The sequence below is a fragment of the Chamaea fasciata genome, unplaced genomic scaffold (genome assembly GCF_029207755.1).
Source record: "Chamaea fasciata isolate MVZ Bird 193981 ecotype frontalis unplaced genomic scaffold, bChaFas1.0.hap1 SCAF_81, whole genome shotgun sequence".
Lineage (NCBI taxonomy): Eukaryota > Metazoa > Chordata > Aves > Passeriformes > Sylviidae > Chamaea > Chamaea fasciata.
The window spans coordinates 232774-253856 of NW_027094166.1; the positions used below are offsets into that span (position 1 = coordinate 232774).

The following is a 21083-nucleotide window of genomic DNA, read 5'->3' on the forward strand; positions in this document are numbered from 1 at the left end:
GGGAGTCCGTGTATTGTAACACATATCCTATATTTATATACTGAAGAAAAAAAAGAAGAAAAGAAGAATCCTGTAGAAGAAGAAAATCCCCACTGGCTCAGTTGGCCCCAGCAGGCAGAGTGTCCCAGATCAGCTCTCCGCAGAGCTCCAGCAGCGCAGCCAGCCCAGGCCCGACAGTCGAGGCCGTGTCTTCCGTGCCCTGCGGAGCTGATCTCGCAGCTTCCGCAGGATGGAGTACGGAGCTCTCTGGACTGCCCGGAGGACCAAGGCTGTTTCAATGGCCAGGTTTCTGATGGCAGGGCTGCTGTCATCTGCCGTGTCTTCAAGGGCTGCAAGACAGAGGAACACGGGGCCATAGCCCTGATCAGCAGGGACCCGAGGAGAGCCCCCTGCCAGGGCCAGCCCAGCCCGCTCTTGCCATGGCCACGAGGGAGCAGGGACCAAGGGGATTGAAACATTAATTTTGAAGAATTACAGACTTTAACTGGATATTGCTGAAGTAAGACAGATAGACTTCCCTTTTGATAAGCAGAAGCCGGATTTAAGGAACTGATAAATCATGGGGCCTGTCAACTTATGTTTGTGTATTCTGACTAATCAATAGGCTTCAAGAAGGACAATGAATTCAGAAATCAAATACTCCTGGGAAAACAGGATTCAGTCGTCACGCAACGCTAAAAGGTTAAAAAGTCAAAGCGAAGAAGACTCACTTACTTCATCATTTTGAGACCCCGCCCCATAAAAAAGACCACCGACCCATTTCAAAGAACAAACCACGCATGCTTAATAGCTTTTGGCTAATTACCATAGGAAGCGGGGAATGGGAGGTACTAAAGTCATGAATATACATTTGTGTTTTGGGTATTCAATCCTTCTGTACATCAAAAGACGCTGTGATCTTCTGTGAGCGCGCGTGTGTTCGGGAGCTATCCCGCACGCTGCCCGGCGTCGTAATTAAACATACACTTTCTAACTCTAAACTGCTGGAGAGTCTTTTGTCCGTCATTGTTGGATATCGGCATTAGGGCGATATTCCTATTTTTTTTAATAATTCAGGATCAGCCCAAACTGCTGGCCATGAATCCCCGACGTGTCCCCGAATTCTCCGTGTGCTCCGCCCTCACCACCCCTCGTCCGCACAGGGAGCACAGCCCTCCGCAGCCGGGCCAGAGCGTGCGGCTTCCCCCGGCAGCCCCCGCTGACAGCCCGCTGCCCCCACTCACCCGCACAGATGAGCTCGAGCTCTTCCTTCCTTCCCCTCAGGTGCCGCCCGGCCATCCCTGGGAACACAGAGCCTGTCAGGGCCCCAGCGGCACGGCGCCCTGCCGGCGGCGCTGCCAGCCCTGTGGCCACACGGCCTCCTGCCCCGGCGGGGCTCGGCCCGGGCCCTTGCCGCACGCTGCCGCCCCAGGGCACGGCTGCCAGAGGGCGGCAGCGGCCCCGAGGGCAGGCGCGGCTCCACGGCGCCGGGTGCGGATGCCGCCGCAGCCGGGCCAGCAGCCGGGGCCGGGGCCGAGCTGCGGCGGGCCGGGGATGGGGGCTCGGGCTCGTGGCTCACCCATGAACCTGATGGCCGCCTCTCGCAGGGGCTCCTGTGGGTGCTCCAGGTAGGGCAGGGCCCGGCGCAGGTGCTCGGCCGCTCGGCTCCTGTCGTCTGCCAGCTGGAGAGAGCGGCAGCAGGGAGGGAAGGGTTGGCGCGGGCTCAGCCCCTGGCCGGGCTCTGGCCGCGCCCAGCCCCGGCCTCCCCTGCCCGCACAGCCCCGAGGCCCGGCCAGCGGGCGCCGGCGCCGGGCTCTGCAGGGGACAGAGGGCCGGCTGCTGCCCGGGGAGGCGCGGTGCCGCCCCGCCCCGCGGCCCCGCTGGGCCGGGGCTCCGTGGGCACCGCACTCGGGGGCCTTCTTCGGGCTGAGGCCGCGGCTTTCAGTCCCTTACCAGTCCTTCGCCGAACCTCCACGTCTGATCCACCTGCAGCATCTGTTCAAGATCCCTCCTCCTCAGGAATCTGGCTGAAGAATGCAGCGTTTCCCGGGCGGCCTGGAGAGCAGCAGAGAGCCGCAGATGGCCCCACAGTTCAGGGCACAGGAGTGTCCCTGTGCCAAGGCCTGCAAGAGGCTCCAGCCTGCAAGGCTCCAGGGCAGGAGGCAGCTGAGCCCCTGCCCAGGGGGAAGCAGCAGCTCACAAGTGCTCACCTCAAGCACACACTTGTTCTGGTCATGGCAGTGGAAGGAGAGTGGGAGCAGGCTCTGGCACACGTGGGACTTCAGCACCTTTCTTCCCTCTTCCGTTAACGAAACCATCATGTCTTGAAAGGCAAACATAGCGCACAGCTGCACCTGGCTATCATCCTGTATGAAAGGAAGGAAAAAAGACCTCATCACGGGCTGCTTCTGGCTGACCTGGGCACCAGCCTGCAAATCCACATGGCACAAAGTGTCCATGCGGCACTCGGTGGCCGTGGCTGGGGGCACAGAGCCTTACGTTGTCAAAGAGCGGCAGGAGCGCCTCAGCCAGTCTCAGGGCGATGGGGCTGGGTATCAGGACGCCATTGTACAGAAACAAATATTTCAGTAGAACAATGGTCATCCTGATGATGTCGCCATCACTTTCCTGCAGGAGCTCGATGAGGCTTTCAGTCAGGTTCCACATTTCTTTAGCCTGTGTGGAACACAAGTCTGTGTAAGCCCAGCCTGCTGCCACAGGGCTCAGAGGCCAAAGACCTGTGTGGAAGCACTCGGGCAGCTGAAGTGGGAGGCGGGAGAGCTGGGAGCAGCTGTCTCAGCACCCAAAACTAAGGCAAGCTCAAGCAACTGCCTTCCCCAGCCCCACGCTGCCCGCACAGCCTCAGCCGCTGCCCCCTTCTCACCATCAGGCGATTCTTGCCCAGCACCACGAGGCCTCTGAGTGCCAAGAGACGCCTCTCCCTGCACTCGCTCCGCAGGTTCTTGGACAGGATCTCCAGAGCGATGCCGCTGCACTTACTCAAGTTGAGGCACTGGAGGACCTGAAAGGCACAGGGCAGTGACAGGGGTCCCGGCCGACAGCAGCCCAGACCCGCACAGGGCCGGGCCCAGGCAGCAGCAGCAGCAGCAGCACAGGGTGCGGGCACCGTCCCAGGCAGCTGCGGCTACGAGAGGGCACAGAGCTGGGAGGCAGCTCAGCCAGGCAGCGCTGGCCTTCAGGCTCACCTCCACAAGGAACACCAGGGCGGGCAGATCCCAGCGTGGCTGCCGTGTGCTGAGCAGCTGGAGCAGGTAGTGAATGATCCAGGAACACAAGGGTTTGGAGACAGAAGACATCTGCCTGGCAGGAGAAAAAGTAACCAACACTGTGAACCAGGGGGACAGACCTTTCCCAGGAGTGACTCCCAGAGGTCGGCTCTTTCAGCACCATCCTGCACGGGGACCTCAGGCATTTGGGAGGTGGCTCCTTGTGGGCACCCGCCTCTGCCAGCCTTTGCCAGTCTGCTTGGTGTTCCGGGGTGACAAGGCCCTCTGGCTCATCACCACAGAGACTCTGTGGGGGACCCCGAGCACAGAGCACAGATTCTGGGGGCGGCGGCGTCAAGGGGGTCTCACCTGGCCAGCAGACCCAAAGCATAGTGGTGGGTGTCAGCATGGAGCAGCTTGTCCCAGCCACGCTGGCGTTCCATTGCCACCACCACATTCTCACAGCGCATTTGGCAGAGCAGGGACTTGAGGGTCCACGCTGCAAACCTGTGTGCAGAGCAAAGCCCAGGTCACGCTGGGAGCACTGGCTCCTGCCCTGGAGATGTGGCAGGGACAGGAGGACTGGGATGGAGCACCTGTTGGGGCTGGTGGCAAGGCCGTCTCGCTCCTGGCATGCCTTCCAGAAGGTATCGATCTCCTCTGGTGGATCCAAAGTGCTGGAGAACACTTGGAAGAGCAGATGCACAAGTAGGCGGGGGAAACACAGCCTCACTTCGAGTGGGACATAGTGCTCCTGGAGGATCTTCCACATCACCGCAGTTGCCTGCAAAGGACAAATCCCCCCGACACAGTGCTGAGGTGTTGGTGTGGCAGGGCCCCAGTGTGGCACGGAGAGGCCAGGGGAGACGCAGGGGGAGCACCGGGCCCGGTGCCCCTGAAGCTGCCCCTAGGCCAGGCTTCATCCCAGCGCCTGAGGCAGGGAGATGCGGTGGGGGAAGGAGGGTGGAGAGCTGCTGGAAAGGCAGCCGTGGGGTGAGCTGGGGCCAGTTCCAGAAACTCACAGCCAGGGCAAAGACACCAGTTTTGTCCCCATCCGAGGTGCACGTGCTGTGCTCTGGCCAGTCCTCCAGCACATGGAGGAGCATCATCTGCGCCGGCTTCGCAGTGCTGGGGGAGCACAGGATGACCTTCCACATGGACAAAGCAGCTCTGCAGGGTCAGAACTCTGTCTCAGGGCGGCCTCGGACACAGCACCGTGGCCTGGGCTGCAGGGGGGAGCTGAGCTGGCTGCCAGCTCTGCCTCTGCCCACTGGCCCTTGCCAGCAGCATGCAGGCAGCCCAGCCCTGTGGGGACAGACCCCCGAGGGGCAGGGAGGGAGCACGGCAGCAGGCTCGGGGCCTGCCGTGCCAGAGCTGGAGAAGGGAGCAGCCGGAGGGCCCTGGATTTCTCCTTTGCTCAGACACCTGGGACAGGCTGTACAGGATGATGGGCTGGGGAGCCCTGAGCCCTCTGGGCAGGTGGGCCCCATACCTGTCACACGATGGGGCCACACGCAGGAGAGTCATCACCACGTCAGCAGGCTGTGCCTCGGTGAGATCCAGCAGGGTCCTGAACAGCTTGTGCCCAGAGTACTCATTGGCCAGGAGCCACTGGTGGATGTACCTGACCATGGCAGGCGCCTGGAGAAGGCACGGGAAGACTTGGAAAGCTGCCAGAGGGAGAAATGTCCCCAGCTTCCCCAGAGAAGTGCTTCCCTTTCCGCACACTGGGTGGCCTGGGAGGGTTACAGGGACCAGCAGGGGTGGCTTGGGAGGCCAAGCAGTTCCTGGGAGGATCAGACCCTGGTCACAGGCTTCTTACTTGCTTTGGCTTGGAAAATCCCTCCTCTACAAGCATATCCAGCAGGGCAGCACTGGACTTGGTTTTGAAGAGGTCCTCAGAGTATCCTCTGAGCCCAGTCTCGTCTACTGGGGCAGCTCCAGGACCTTCCTCTTCCACGCTGGCCAATTTGGGCACTCTTGGGGATCTCTGCTCCATGTCAGCGACTGGACTGATGGGGACTTGCAGGAGAGATGCCTCGGAAAAGCTCCGAGTCAGCAAGTCCTGCAGCGGTGCCTGGAAGGCACCGACACAACTGAAGTGCTGGGAAGAGTTCAGGACAGCAAGTCCTGCACTCTGCTCTCGAGGGCTCCTGCCACAAGGACGGGTGACTCTTGGTCAAGGATTGTGCTTTGGCCTTGAGGTCAACCGGCGGCAGGAATAACGCCTCGGAAAAGCTCTGGGTCAGACACAAACGAGTGTGCTGTGAGGGGGCTCCTCACGACACCGCTCTATCCTGTCCTGTCCCGTCACGTGCTCCGAGCACAGTGGCACAGCTGCATCACCACCAGCACCTGTGTCACCATGTGTCACGAAGGCTCCTTGGACACCCTGTGCCGTTCCATGCCACGGTGAGTGACCACGCTGCTGCACCGTGTCACAAAGGGCCAATGCACACACTGCCACCTGCCCTGGGGCCGCCCCCAGCCCAGCCAAAGTGGCCCGGGTTGGAAGGAATCCCTCGCCCCAAGCGTCTAAGACAGCCCTAAGACAGGATCTTTCGGAGCGCCTCAAACCACAGGCAAACGCTGCCCTGCTCTGCGGGCTCAGGGCAGCAGAAGGAGCCCCCAGGGCTGCCGACGCAGCTGCAGCGGGAAGGGCACGGGGCCTTGCACAGAAGGTGGCACGGCCTCCTTGGGACACGTCTCGGCCGGTGGCCGTCCTAAACCCGCAGGTGTGACACAGACGAGGAACGTGTGGGCCAGGGCACCAGCGCTGCTCTGACCCCTGGGGCCAGGGGAGCGCTGAAACCGGCAGGTGTGGCAGAGTCCCCGCACAAGCAGAGCTGCCACCCCCTGAGCCCTGGCAGTGCTGGTGTCATCTCCTGCCCCAGAGACCTGTGCCCCGGGGGGCTTCTCTGCCACAGGGCAGCCAAAGCCCAGGTGCATTGGGGGCTGTGCTCCTTCCTCCAGGGGATGTTAGCAGGAGCACCTGGAGCAGCTGCTGGCAACACTTGGTCTCTTGTCAGAAGCTGTTACTCCATGCTGAAATTGTTTTCTCATTGGAGTAATTTCCTGCAGCACAAAATCACCCTGGCAGCGATGGCATAGAAGGATCCGGCATTTAAGAATGCTCAGTTCAGGAAAGCTTTACGTCCCATTGCTCAACTCTAGTTCCAAAAAGTTGCTAACTTCCTAAATTCATGGGAATGGCCTGAGAAGGTGATAGGTTTGGAAGTTTCCTTGCCATCTCAAAGCAGCAACACATTTGCCTTAAGGTCATCCATTGAATGTCACTGTACAAAACATAAGACTACACAGGGGCAAAAGAAAGGCCTTGCTTTGGTTTTGAACATTTTTCTCTGAAGGGATGATGATAAGAACCTAATTCTCTTAAGGAATAAAGGCTCTCCAGCAAGTGAAAGTCCACTCAGTGTTACAAAAGTAGCCCAAACAAATGAGTAGACTGCAGGAGGGCTAATCCTCCCTATCCTGCTACAGATACCTAAGTGATCGAGAAAGTACAGCTCTCCCCTCTTCTCTGCACGAGAAGCAGGACCACGAACAGAAAAAGTCCCAGCTATTCCTTCTGTCCTCCATAACCAAAGCTGTGCTAAACCACAGATGCTGCCTTCAAACTGACTCCAATTCCAGCCTCAACCTCTCACCTTCCAGACAACTCCTTCGCCAGCACCCTGCCAAGTCCCCCAGGTGTCTCCATCCCTCAGCAGAGCTTTCCCGTCTTCCAGCAGACCCCCTGGTTCCCTGCACGTGCCGTGGGATGGCACTCAGGACGATGTGGCCTTCTCCAAGGCCTTCCCCGGTAGCGAGCTCAGGCTGCCAGGCCATCGGTTCCTGGATCATTCTTCCCGCCGACCCTTCCTGCGCACGGCTCTTCCATTTGCACGTTTGTGCTCAGCTGGGACTTGTCCACTTCACCAGGACTGCTGCTAAAGGATGGAGAGCAGCCTGGCAAGCTCCTTCTCCAGCTCCCTCTTTACTCTCGGGGGAGGTAGAACCTGCCACAGGAAAGCAAGCGGTGCCAAAAGACCTGGGCGGCATCAGGCACATTTAGGAATGAAACAAGGCCTTTGTTTGATGGAAGGAAGCACAGGCAATTTAGAGAAGCAAAGAGTACTTAGCACAGATATCCTTAAGTACTTAGCACCAGTTAACATAAGAAAAACCTGGAAGCCTAGCATGACAGGAGAGTGACTTGACAAAAAGCTTTAGACATAACCTTCCAGAAGACCTAAGGGCGGCCACAGAATCAGCCCTGTGCAGGCAAGGGATGAGGAAGACGAGCTGCTTTGGTGCGCTGAGACCGATCCTGGCCAGCAGGTGGACATTAGCTTCAAGTCTAGGAATCTGACACAATGGATTTCTTTGTAAACCCCCTGCCTATCCAATCACCTCAGCAGTGTAAAGATGGATGGTATTTTTAATAGAATTCCTACATAAAACCACTGAAATTTAGACGAGGCAAAGAAGCCTTGTGGTGGAGTGCAGACCCCTTCCCTCCTGCCAATAAAAGAGCTTCTGGCGGACGATGCATTTGTCTGCTGATTTCTTTGAATTCTAGAGACCCCTCAGCACTGCTCTATCCTGAGGGAACACCCTTGGCCTTGACCTGTAGGCACCCGCGCAAGCTTCAACTCAGCTGCCTCAGCTTGCAGGACCTCTCTTGGCCGGCATCCTGACGGGGATGCAGGACTGCTGCGATGCACTGCTGGGACCCAGCGGGACAGGACCGGCTGTCTCGTGTCCACGTAGCAGCACCCCCTGACACAGCCGGGGTCATCCCGACAGCAGACAAGGCTCACGTGTCTGCAGAGAGGGGCAAGGAGCGCTGGGCTCCTCTCAGGGTGTCTCAGCTGGGCCTGCTCCACAACACGCCCCCATTTGAAGGCCTGCTAATGCCCAGCTGCCAGAAACGCCTGCCTTGTTCTCTCCAAGATGCACAGGAAGAGCCGATGAGAGGGCGCCTTGGGAGGCAAACCTTCCAAGCCTTTTCTGAGGCCACGGACACAGCAAGATCAGCCAAGACTCTCCGTGCCGCCTGGCCCACACAGCCCAGCTCGGTGCTGGCCCTCTGGGCCGGAGCCGCTTCCAGCGAGCAAAACAGAAATGCATATTGCCAAGAGTTGAAACACAGCAGACAGGTAAGATGTGAGACGTGTGTGCATGAAGGCCTTTGAATTCACAGCTCTCCAAGACAGCTTTGGGGCTCGCAGCTGTTCAGAGATGCTCCTGCTCACACCTGTGTCCACAGTGGGGGTAACACACCCTGCTGCAGGTGCTTGCCTTGGTCTCTGCAGGTTCAGGTGGATTCCAAACCTGCTCTTCACAGCCTTCTCCCTTCCCTTCTCCATCTGCCAAGTGCCACGGGCCTCAAGGACTGAAAGGACCACAGACAGCTAAAGGGGGACACTTGCACCTTCCTCACTGGGAGCTCCATGGAAAGTGCTTTCCTTGAGAAGCAAGCCTCTTTTCCCCAGAGGCGTTTCCCCACATTGGGAACTTTCCTGGGGAACACCAACACACTCCTAAGAAACCCTGGCAAGGCTGAATTCCTTCTGGTCCTTTCTGGCCAGGCGCTCCAGCTCTAGCTCGTATTCCCCCCAGTGTGATTCCAGGTGGAGGTTCGCACATGCAGCCCCAGGCCCTCTACAAACACAAGCTGCCCGCTGCCTCTTCACCTGCCTCCACTCCTGCCTGCGCTCACAGCAGCAAAACCAGGCTGTTCCCGGCCAGAGACCAGAGCCCTGTTCCCGCAGGACGCTCTTGCCAGCACCTTCCAGGACTCTCCGCTGTGCACGCAGCACTTTTCATGCCCGCTCTCCACAGCCTTTGGAACACAGAGCACAACCTGGCTGGCGCTGCCGTCAGCACACCCCAAACACAGGCGGAGGAAGGAGAAGCAGGGGCTGCTTTGTGGCCATGCCCAAGAGAGACTGGAAGGCTGCCCTCCCTCTGCTCTCACTTGGGTGCCTTTCTGACAGGCTCTGAGGCAGGGGCTGCGATTCCTCCGTTGTGGGGACCAGAACCGCAGCCGGGATCCCGGCACTGCCTGACGGCGCTCCGGGCAATTGGCACGGTGGTCGCGTGTCCCAGCCTCGGTCACCATGCTGCTGCTTCACTTGCCTTCAGGCACAACAAAAGCTCAGTGTTTAGTTGTCAGGGATGCTCGGGAATAAAACAATCTGAAACGTACTTGTGACTGCAAAACAAGTTTTCTTTGATGAGTTGCTGATGCAACAAATACATCCCAACCCCTGGATTGGTGAAAAGCTGCTGAGCGGCAGCAGGAGACGGAAGGTGATGCTCAGCTGGGAGATGCAGGCAGCCCATCCAACTTCAGGGCATGCCCTGCATCAAAGGAGCGTGAATTTAGTCCATGTCGCCACTCCACCCCAGAACCAGGTTTCATAGCTCCTCCTCTGGACTGGAGCTTCTCCAGTTACATCATCACCTCACAGATGGCCAGAGCAGGAGTGGTGAATGTGGGCAGAGCTTCGGCCACAGAATCAACCTGATCCAGCACCAGAACATCCACACTGGGGAAAGGCCGTACAAGTGTGGGGAATGTGGGAAGGGCTTCAGCCACAGAGCCAGCCTGAGCTTGCACCAAAAGATCCACACTGGGGAGAGGCCCTACGAGGGTTCCCAGTGTGGGAAGGGGTTTCGGGTCAGCAGCAAGCTCCTTGAACACCAGCAGACACACACAGAGGAGAGGCCCTTCCGCTGCCCCGACTGCGGGAAGGGCTTCAGGCACAACCCCAACCTCATCATCCACCGGCGCATCCACACCGGGGAGAGGCCCCAAGAGTGTCCCCAGTGTGGGAAGAGCTTCTCACAGAGCTCTGCCTTGACCCAACACCAACCAAGGCACCATCAGGAAAGCCCTGCCAGTGCCCCCAGTGCAGAAAGAGCTTCGAGCTCGGCTCCAGCTTCAGCCCCCACTGGACGAGCCCCATTGGGCAGAGCCCCGGTGACCCACATTCCCTGTGTTCCGTGTTGGGTGGATTTTAGATAACTTTGGGTGGTTTGGGGCCAAATCTGGTGGGCTTTAGGGTGGATTTTTTATCCCTTTAGATGATTTTAGGCCCATTCGGGTCTGGTTTCGGCTCATTTGGGTGATTTTATGATAAACTGGGATATTTTTGGTGGATTTTAAGTCCCTTTGAATGATTTTCGCCCCACATGGGTGGATCTTAGGTGTGCGTGGGAGATTTTAGGCCCCTTCTTTTTGGTTATTTTTGGTCCTTATGAGTGGATTTTCAGCCTCTTTGGATAATTACATGTCAAACAAAGTCCTTCTCTGGTGACTTTAGGTCCTTTTGTGTGGCTTTCAGGCCATGTTGGGTGATTTTAGATCTTTTTGGTTGATTTTAGGCCAAACCGGGTACGTTCAGTTTGGATTTTACACCCATTTGGGAGATTTAAGAGTGATTTCAGGCTATTTTGTGTGGGGTTTTTTTTTAAACCAGTTTGTTCAATTTTAGGCCCCTTGGTTGGATTTTAGAGCCCTTTGGATTCTTTTAACCCCATTTGGCTGATTTGAGGCCAAACCATGGAGATTTAGGGTGTATTTTAGTGCCCTTTGGGTAATTTTAGGCCACTTTGTGGGGATTTTAATCCCATTTGGATAATTTGAGGCCAAACCTGATCGGGTTTAGGGTGGATTTGAGGCCCCTTTGGAGACTTTTAGGCGCATTTTGGGTGATTTCAGGGCAAACCCGGCGGTTTTAGGGCCGCGCGTCCCCTTGGCCCCGCCCCTTTCCCCTCCCAGTTCCCGCCCTTTCTCTGACCCCGCCTCGTTCCGTTCGTTCCCCGCCCTTTCATTGGCCACGCCTCTTTTCCCTTGGGTTTCGCCCATCTACTGGCACGTTCCGTCCAGCGCATGCGCAGATGACCCAGAAGTGGCTCCCCCGGGCGCCGCCATCTTTGTTCCTGGTCCCCCGAGCCGGCTCCGGCGTGTCCGAGACCTACGGTGGGGCAGTGGGGGATCTCTAGGGGATCTATAGGGGATCTCTAGGGGATCTCTAGGGGATCTCTAGGGGATCTCTAGGGGTCTGGGGGGACCTGGGGGTGTCTTTAGGGGGTTTAGTGGGTGGTGTGTAAGGGGTTTAAGGGGGTCCATAGGGGATTTAGGGCGGTCTGGGCGTCCCTAAAGGGGGTTTGGGGGGCCATAGGGGCTCCATAGGGGTCTGAGGGGTCTATAGAGGGTCCGTAGGGGTCCGTAAAGGGGCTCGGGGCGTCCCTAAGTCCGGGGCTCTGGGGGTCTCTTTTGGGGATTATTGGGGTCTGGGTGGCCTTTCCGGGGCTTGGGGGGTCTGTCGGGGATCTGGGGGAGCCTGTAGCGGCTCCGGGGAGGTGTGGGGGTGTCCGTGGGTCCCTGTGTGGGGTTTTGGGGCGGTCTGAGGGTCCCCAAAGGGGCTCTGAGGGGGCTCCAGGGGATATATAGGGGATCTCGAGAGGGTTCAGCGTGGCCTGGGGGTCTCTCTAGGGGATCTGGGGGTCTCCCTAGGGGATTTTGGGAGGGCCTGGGGGTCCCTGGAAGGGGTCTGAGGGTCCATTTAGGGGATCTCAGGGTCTCTGCAGGGGATTTGGGGAGGGCTTGGGGCTTCCTAAAAGGGGCTGGGGGGGAGGGTCCCACAGGGGATTGGGAAGGGGTCTGGGGGTCTCTATAGGGGATTTAGGGGGGGTCTGGGGGGTCTATAGGGGATCTGCGGGGGTCCCTAAAAGGGGTTTGGGGTGGGTCTATAGGGCTTCTATAGGAGCCTGGGGGAGCATATAGAGGGTTTGGGGAGGGTCTTGGGATCTCTGTAGGGAAATTTTGGGATCCTTGGAGGGAATTTTGGGCTCTGTACAGGGAATTCTTGGAAATGTAGAGGTCCAAATGGGGCAATTTGGGGTTTTCTATTGGGAACTTTTTTGAATTTTGGGGCCTCTATTGGGAATTTTGAGGGGAATTTCGGGGGAATTTTGGATCCAAAAGCAGGGACTTTGGGTCCAAGTGTGGGAATTTTGGGATCTCTAGAGGGGATTTTCAGGAGTTTTGGGGTCCTCAGAGGAGATTCTGAGTCCAAACTTTGGAATTTTCGGCTCTCAAGAGGAGATTTTGGGGAATTTTGATACCAAATGTGGGAAGTTCCGGCAGTTCTTGGTGATCAGCAGCACCGGCACGAGCAAGTCCTGCCTGCTGCACCACTTCATCGAGAGCACGTGTAGGAAATTTTGGCAATTGTCAAGGATTTCAGGAATTCTGTGAGTTTGTGGAAGTTTCGGGAAATTTTCTTTGGATTTTGGGGGACTTTCTGGGTGCTTTCGGGGATTTTTAAAATATTTTTAGGAACTTTGGGGTGGTGTTTTTGCATTTTCAGACGGTTTTCTGTTGTTATTTGGGGGCTTCTTTGGGGTATATGTTGGGAATTTTGAGAAATCTGAGGAGTTGGGGAGTTTTCAGGGAATTTTTGTGGAGTTTTGAGGGATTTTAAAAAATATTTCTGAGCATTTGAAGGGTTTGTTTGGCTTGGTTTTTTTCATTTTCTGGGTGATTTTTGATGGAGTTTGGTTGAATTTCTGGGGAATTTTGGGGAATTTGGGAAATTCTGGGGAGTCTGGGAAAATTTGGGAATATTACTGGAAGTTTTGCAGGCATTTTCTGGGTTTTTTTCTTTTTCTGAGCTATTTTGAGGGTTTTTTCAGGATTTTTTAAAAATAATTTTCCTTTTTTATGCAATTTTGGGGTGATTTTTTAAAAAAATTTTTGGGAATTCTGTGTCTCTCCGGGCTCTCCCCCATCCTGCGGCATTTTGGGCAATTTTCTGTCACTCTTGGGTCATTTTTGGTCACGCTTTGAATCATTTTGAGACATGTTTTGTAATTTCAGGGGCATTTCTAGTCAGGTTTTGGTCATTTGGGGGCCATTTTGTGGCCATTTTCCGGCACCTTTCAGGCACTGTTGGTCTCTTTAGGGGCGTGTTTGGTGACTTTTGGGCCGTTTTTTGCCGGTTGCGGTCCCGGTCTCAGTCTTGTCCCGGTGGCAGCTCTGGTGCCGGTTTCCGTCCCGGTCTCGGCCGCAGTCCCGGTGCCTGTGCAGCGCCGCTGCGGGTGCTGCTGTCGGTTCCGGTCCCGGTCCTGCAGCGGTGCCGCTCTCGGAGCCAGTCTCGGATCCGGTGTCGGTCTCACTCCTGGTGCTGGTGCCGCTTCTGGTGCTGATTTTGGTCTGGGTCCAGGTCCCGGAGATTTTAGGCGGGTTTGGGTAATTTTAGGCCAAACTGGGCAGGTTTAGGGTGGGGTTTTGAGCCTTTTAGTGTGGATTTTTGGCCCCTTTGTCTGATTTTAGGCAAAATCTGGTGGGGTTTAGTCCCATTTGAGTGATTTTAAGATAAACTGGGCAGTTTTAGGGTGGATTTCTGATCCCTTTGAATGGTTTTTAGGCCCATTTCGGTGGGGTTTAGTCCCATTTGGGTGAATTTAGTTGAAATCTGTTAGGTTTTAGGGTGGACTTCAGGTACATTTTGTTGATTTTAGGCCACACCCGGTATTTTCAGGGAGGATTTCACAGCCTTTTAGGAGATTTGAGGGGATTCTTGGCCATTTTGTGTGGGTTTGAAACCACGTTTGGCAATTTTAGGCCGCATTGGCTGGTTTTAGACCCCTTTGGATGATTTTATCCCCAAGTGGCTGATTTCAGGCCAAACCCTGTGGCTATAGGGTGGCTTTTAGTGCCCTTTGGGTGATTTTAGGCCACTTTGTGGGGATTGCAGGCCTCTTAGGGTGATTTGAGGCCAAACCTGATCGGTGTAAGGGTGGATTTTAGGCTTCTTTAGACAATTTCAGTCCCGTTTGAATGCTTTTCGTTCGAACCGGGCCCTTTTAGGACCGCGCGTCCCCTCGGCCACGCCCATTGCCCTCACGATTCCCGCCCTGTCCCTGACCCCGCCCCTTTCCCCTCCCAGTTCCCGCCCTTTCCTTGGCCCCGCCCTCCCAGGCCGGGCCCGGGCCCGGGGGAGGAGGAGGAGGGAGGGAGGAAGAGGCGCAGCGGCAGCAGGAGCGGGAGGAGAAGACGAGCGGAGGGAGCGGCGGCTCCAGCGCTCCCTGAACGGGCGGCACCGCCGGGATCATCGCCCCCCATCCCGCAGGTGCCCGGGGAGGGGGAGCTCGCCCCAAATATCCCGGGGGGTCCCTGGGTTTGGGGTTTGTTGGGGGGATGTTTGGAGCTCGCGGGGATCCAAAGCCGAGCAGCAGATGCCCCTCGGGGGGACATCGGGGGCTCCCCGGGAGGTGTTTTTGGGGGGGTCCCGGTGCCGGCAGAGCCGGGGCGGGGGAACACCGGGTTTGGGGAGCCCGGGAGAGCCGCCGCTTCCCTGAGCGGGAGCCCAGAGAGAGGAGAGCCCAGAACCGCAAAGCGGGGAGCCCGAGAGGCGGGGGAACGCCTGGGATTGCCGGGACCCCGTTAGGGGCTGGAGGGGCGGGATGGCCGGGAAGAGGGTTCGGGAGTCGCGGTGCTGGAAGTGGCTGCTCCTAGTATAAGCCCGGTCAGTCCCAGTATCCGTAGGTGGGGAGACAGAAGAGGGGGGAGCTTTTCGGGTTCCTGCGACTCGCCGCAGCCCGGGGAGGGCGGGCACCGAGCAGACGGGGGATCTCCTTCCCCTTCCCTGTGACACGGAGGCAAATCCCATCCTGTCCTTGTCCTTCCTCCCCCAGACAGGGAGCCGAGCATGGAGAGCAGGGAGGACAAATCCCCGCGGCAGAAGCTCGTGGCAGAGGCCGTTTTGAGCGGCTCCACGGCGCAGGAATGCAACGGGGAGGAAAAGGGCCGGAGATCCCTGAGGAGGAGGGGCTGCAAACGCAGCTGGCGAGGATGTGAGGAGGAAAGAGCCAGGCCGGGCCGGGAAGGCGGCCGGAGATGGAGCCAAAGCTCAGAGCTGGTGGTCCATGAGCAGCTTCGTGATGGGGAGAAGCCCCACAAGTGCTCCGAGTGTGGGAAGAGCTTCAGCCAGGCCAACAGCCTGATCTGCCACCAAAGGATTCACACAGGTGAACGACCCTACGAGTGTGGGGAATGTGGGAAGAGCTTCAGCCAGAGAATCAACCTGATCCAGCACCAGAACATCCACACTGGGGAAAGGCCGTACAAGTGTGGGGAGTGTGGGAAGGGCTTCAGGTACAGAGCCAACCTGAACTTCCACCAAAGGATCCACACTGGGGAGAAGCCCTACGAGTGTGGGGAATGTGGGATGAGCTTCAGCCAGAGGTCCAGCCTACTCCGCCACCAGATGTTCCACACAGGGGAACGACCCTACGAGTGTGGGGAATGTGGGAAGAGCTTCACAGAGAGAGCCACCCTGATTGAGCATCAGAACATCCACACTGGGGAAAGGCCGTACACGTGCGGGGAATGTGGGAAGGGCTTCAGGCAGAGAGCCAACCTGAGGCTACACCAAAAGATCCACACTGGGGAGAGGCCCTATGAGTGTAGGGAATGTGGGAAGAGTTTCATCCAGAGTTCAAGTCTGATCAGCCACCAAAGCATCCACACCGGAGAGAGACCCTATGAGTGTGGGGAATGTGGGAAGAGCTTCAGTCTGAGGTCCAGGCTGATCTTTCACCATAGAATCCACACTGGGGAAAGGCCCTACAAGTGTGGGGAATGTGGGATGAGCTTCAGCCGGAGCTCCCACCTGATCCTCCACCAAAGGACCCACACCGGGGAACGGCCCTACGAGTGTGGGGAATGTGGGAAGAGCTTCAGCCAGAAAATCAACCTGATCCAGCACCAGAACATCCACACTGGGGAAAGGCCGTACAAGTGTGGGGAATGTGGGAAGGGCTTCAGCCACAGAGCCAGCCTGAGCTTGCACCTAAAAATCCACACTGGGGAGAGGCCCTACAAGTGTTGCCAGTGTGGGAAGGGGTTTCGGGTCAGCAGCAAGCTCCTTGAACACCAGCAGACACACACAGAGGAGAGGCCCTTCCGCTGCCCCCACTGCGGGAAGGGCTTCAGGCACAACTCCAACCTCATCATCCACCGCCGCATCCACACTGGGGAGAGGCCCCAAGAGTGTCCCCAGTGTGGGAAGAGCTTCTCACAGAGCTCAGCCTTGACCCAACACCAACAAAGGCACCATCAGGAAATCCCTGCCAGTGCCCCCAGTGCAGAAAGAGCTTCGAGCTCGGCTCCAGCTCCAGCCCCCACTGGAGGAGCCACACTGGGCAGAGCCCCGGTGACCCACATTCCCTGTGTTCCGTGTTGGGAAGTCACCTTGCCGATTATCCTTTTGATTAGACCTTAATTATTTTCTCTTCTCCCTCTCTTTGTACTGCAAAAGCCAAGAGAGATTGTAGCCCTGCTTTCGTGCCTGAGATCTTTTGGTTTTGTGAAATTCTTTTCTCAGGGAATTTTCTGTAAACAAGAGGAGTGTTTCTCTAAAAACTGTAGCATTGTTTTTCATTCCTTTTCCTAGGAGGGACTTCTTGATGTCCCTCTGCTCTGACCAATGTGATTGACGAGGTTTGTCTTTTTGTCACCGATCAGATTGGTCTGTGTAAAATACTAAGGGAGACACATTCCGAAAAACTAAAGGAGTCATTTTCAGCCTTCTGAAGCTCCGAGTCTCCTAGCTCGGTCCCGCCCGGCGGCGCGGCCAAAACTCCCCGGAGCGAGCGCGGCGGTCCCGGAGCGATCCCGGAGCGATTCCGGGTCCGATCCCCGTCCCGGTTTCGGGCTCGGTCTCAGTCTCGGTTTCGGATCAGCGCCAGTCTCGGAGCTGGTTCCGGTGCCGGTCTCGGTCTGTCCCGGAGCGCTGCCGGTCTCGGTTCTGGCCGCGGTCCTGGAGCCTTCCCGGGGCCGGTTCCGGAGCGCTCCCGGCGCCGGTCGCATTGTCGGTCGTGGTCTCAGTCTTGGTCCCGGTACCAGTTCTGGTGCCGGTTTTGGTCTCGGTGTCGATCCCAGTGCCGGTGCCTGTGCGGGGCCGGTCTCAGTTGCGGTGACCGTCTCAGCCTTGGTGTTGCTGCAGGTTCCGGTGCTGATCTTGTCTCGGTCCCGGTCCCGGTCCCGGAGGTTTTTGGCCCATTTGGATGATTTGAAGCTAAACCTGGTGGATTTACGGTGGATTTTCGGCACAACTGGCGATTTTAAGCGAACCCGGGCGGTTTTAGGACCGTGCGTCCCCTTGGCCCCGCCCCTTTCCCATCCCAGTTCCCGCCCTTTCCTTGGCCCCGCCCTCCCAGGCCGGGCCCGGGCCCGGGGGAGGAGGAGGAGGGAGGGAGGAAGAGGCGCAGCGGCAGCAGGAGCGGGAGGAGAAGACGAGCGGAGGGAGCGGCGGCTCCAGCGCTCCCTGAACGGGCGGCACCGCCGGGATCATCGCCCCCCATCCCGCAGGTGCCCGGGGAGGGGGAGCTCGCCCCAAATATCCCGGGGGGTCCCTGGGTTTGGGGTTTGTTGGGGGGATGTTTGAAGCTCGCGGGGATCCAAAGCCGAGCAGCAGATGCCCCTCGGGGGGACATCGGGGGCTCCCCGGGAGGTGTTTTTGGGGTGTCCCGGTGCCGGCAGTGGCTGCTCCCAGTATGAGCCTGGTCAGTCCCAGTATGAGCCCAGTCTGTGAAAAACAAGGTTCACTTTCTATGTAAATTTTCAGAAATAGGTTTAATAGAAAATGAGTCAGTTAGGAGATAAAAAAAAAAGCTAAGTACGTTTGGCCGGTTGACTTGGCATTTAGCCAAGTCCACACTCTGCTGTATCAGAGTCATTCTTTAAATGCCATTGCCATTGTATCAACCTGTTGAATGTTCATATTTTTCCATAAACTAGTTTCCATATTCCGGGAACTGTTTTGCATGGTCCCTCCTTGGGTCCGCTGTTTTAGGGCATGCGTGTTTCTTGGCTGTGTCTTCCTTATCACCTCCAGGTTGAGCCTTGGTCCGTACTTTCTTCAGATGGTAGATGCTGATAGTTGGTATCTCAATAGCAGAGTCTCCTTTACATGTTCACTAGATGTTATCCTGACCAAACAGACAGTTTAAGCATACTATATCATCTAGTACCTCTATGCCTAATTTTCTTTACTAATAGCAGAACTAAAAAAACTTATATCATTACACAATATTCTTAACCATATAGAACACATCTTGCAAAAAGCCAAGTTTATAATATGCATTTATAACACTGGTCAGTCCCAGTATGAGCCCAGTCAGTCCCAGTATAAGCCCGGTCAGTCCCAGTATCCGTAGGTGGGGAGACAGAAGAGGGGGGAGCTTTTCGGGTTCCTGGGACTCGCCGCAGCCCGGGGAGGGCGGGCACCGAGCAGACGGGGGATCTCCTTCCCCTTCCCTGTGACACGGAGGCAAATCCCATCCTGTCCTTGTCCTTCCTCCCCCAGACAGGGAGCCGAGCATGGAGAGCAGGGAGGACAAATCCCCGCGGCAGAAGCTCGTGGCAGAGGCCGTTTTGAGCGGCTCCACGGCGCAGGAATGCAACGGGGAGGAAAAGGGCCGGAGATCCCTGAGGAGGAGGGGCTGCAAACGCAGCTGGCGAGGATGTGAGGAGGAAAGAGCCAGGCCGGGCCGGGAAGGCGGCCGGAGATGGAGCCAAAGCTCAGAGCTGGTGGTCCACGAGCAGCTTCGTGATGGGGAGAAGCCCCACAAGTGCTCCGAGTGTGGGAAGAGCTTCCGCTGGCAGAGCGACCTGCTCCGCCACCAGAGGACCCACACTGGGGAGAGACCCTACGAGTGTGGGGAGTGTGGGAAGAGCTTCAGCCGACGGTGCCTCCTGATCTGCCACCAGAGGATCCACACCGGAGAAAAGCCGTATGAGTGTGGGGAATGTGGGAAGAGCTTCAGCCATAAATCCCACCTGATCCGTCACCAGATGACCCACAGTGGGGAGAGGCCCTACGAGTGTGATCAATGCAGGAAGAGGTTTCAGACCAGCACTTATCTCCTCGTGCACCAGAGCACGCACACGGAGGAGAGGCCCTTCCATTGCCCTGACTGCAGGAAGGGCTTCAAGCGGAGCTCACACCTCATCCAGCACCAGAAGATCCACACCAGGGAACAACTCGATGAGAGCGAGAAATGTGCGAAGAGCTTCAGCGTGAGGTCCAACCGGATCCATCACCAGAGGACCCACGCCAGGGAACGACCCTATGAGTGTGGGGAGTGCGGGAAGACCTTTAGCTGGCGGTGCCGTCTGATCAGCCACCAGAGGATCCACACAGGAGAACAGCCCTACGAATGTGGGGAATGTGGGAAGAGCTTCAGCCAGAGAATCCACCTGATCCAGCACCAGAACATCCACACTGGGGAAAAGCCGTACAAGTGTGGGGAGTGTGGGAAGGGCTTCAGGCAGAGCGGCAGCCTGAGGTTCCACCAGAGGATCCACACTGGGGAGAGGCCCTACAAGTGTTGCCAGTGCGGGAAGGGGTTTGTGACCAGCACCCTGCTGCTTGAACATCAGCAGACACATGCAGAGGAGAGGCCCTTCCACTGCCCCGACTGCAGGAAGGGCTTCAAGCGGAGCTCACACCTCATCCAGCACCAGAAGATCCACACCAGGGAACGACTCAATGAGAGTGAGAAATGTGGGAAGAGCTTCAGCATGGGGTCCAACCGGATCCATCACCAGATGACCCACGCTGGGGAACGAACCTTTGAGTGTGGGGAATGTGGGAAGAGCTTTAGCTGGCGGTGCCGCCTGATCAGCCACCAGAGGATCCACACAGGAGAACGGCCCTACGAATGTGGGGAATGTGGGAAGAGCTTTAGGCACACACCCAACCTGATTATCCACCAGAGGATCCACACTGGGGAGAGGCCCTACAAGTGTTCCCAGTGTGGGAAGGGGTTTGTGACCAGCACCCTGCTCCTTGAACACCAGCAGACACACACAGAGGAGAGGCCCTTCCGCTGCCCCGACTGCGGGAAGGGCTTCAGGCACAACTCCAACCTCATCATCCACCGGCGCATCCACACCAGGGAGGGCCCCAAGAGTGTCCCCAGTGTGGGAAGAGCTTCTCACAGAGCTCAGCCTTGACCCAACACCAACAAAGGCACCATCAGGAAAGCCCTGCCAGTGCCCCCAGTGCAGAAAGAGCTTCGAGCTCGGCTCCAGCTCCAGCCCCCACTGGAGGAGCCACACTGGGCAGAGCCCCGGTGACCCACATTCCCTGTGTTCCGTGTTGGGAAGTCACCTTGCCGATTATCCTTTTGATTAGACCTTAATTATTTTCTCTTCTCCCTCTCTTTGTACTGCAAAAGCCAAGAGAGATTGTAGCCCTGCTTTCGTGCCTGAGATCTTTTGGTTTTGTGAAATTCTTTTCTCAGGGAATTTTCTGTAAACAAGAGGAGTGTTTTTCTAAAAACTGTAGCATTGTTTTTCATTCCTTTTCCTAGGAGGGACTTCTTCTTGATGTCCCTCTGGTCTGACCAATGTGATTGACGAGGTTTGTCTTTTTGTCATCGATCAGATTGGTCTGTGTAAAATACTAAGGGAGACACATTCCGAAAAACTAAAGGAGTCATTTTCAGCCTTCTGAAGATCAGAATCTGTGTCGTTGTGGTGTAAAACAGCATCGATTTTAGAGACTGGCACTGTGCAGACTGGGATTGTGCAGACTGGGATCACATGGACTGGGATTTCACAGGCTGGACCATCTGGATCAGAACAATGGAGGCTGGGATCATACGAACTGGGATCACATGGACTGGGATGGCTGCATCGGAACGATGCGAAGCGAGGCGGTCCCGCCCGGCCCCGGGGAACCGCCCAGTCCCTCCCAGTCCCTCCCAGTCCCGCCCGGAGGCGCGGCCAAAACTCCCCGGAGCGAGCGCGGCGGTCCCGGAGCGATTCCGGGTCCGATCCCCGTCCCG

At 57.1% G+C, this 21083-nt stretch overlaps 1 protein-coding gene across 1 annotated transcript; it reads left to right on the forward strand.

The window, feature by feature from the left end:
- Positions 1-15163: 15163 nt before the first annotated feature.
- On the forward strand, positions 15164-20778 carry LOC136304419 (zinc finger protein 850-like; the record flags this gene model as incomplete). Its single annotated transcript, XM_066207977.1, has 3 exons — positions 15164-16037; positions 18788-20086; positions 20729-20778. Coding segments are annotated over 3 exons (2223 nt in total), but the record flags the coding sequence as incomplete, so codon positions are not given.
- Between the last annotated feature and the right edge of the window lie 305 nt (positions 20779-21083).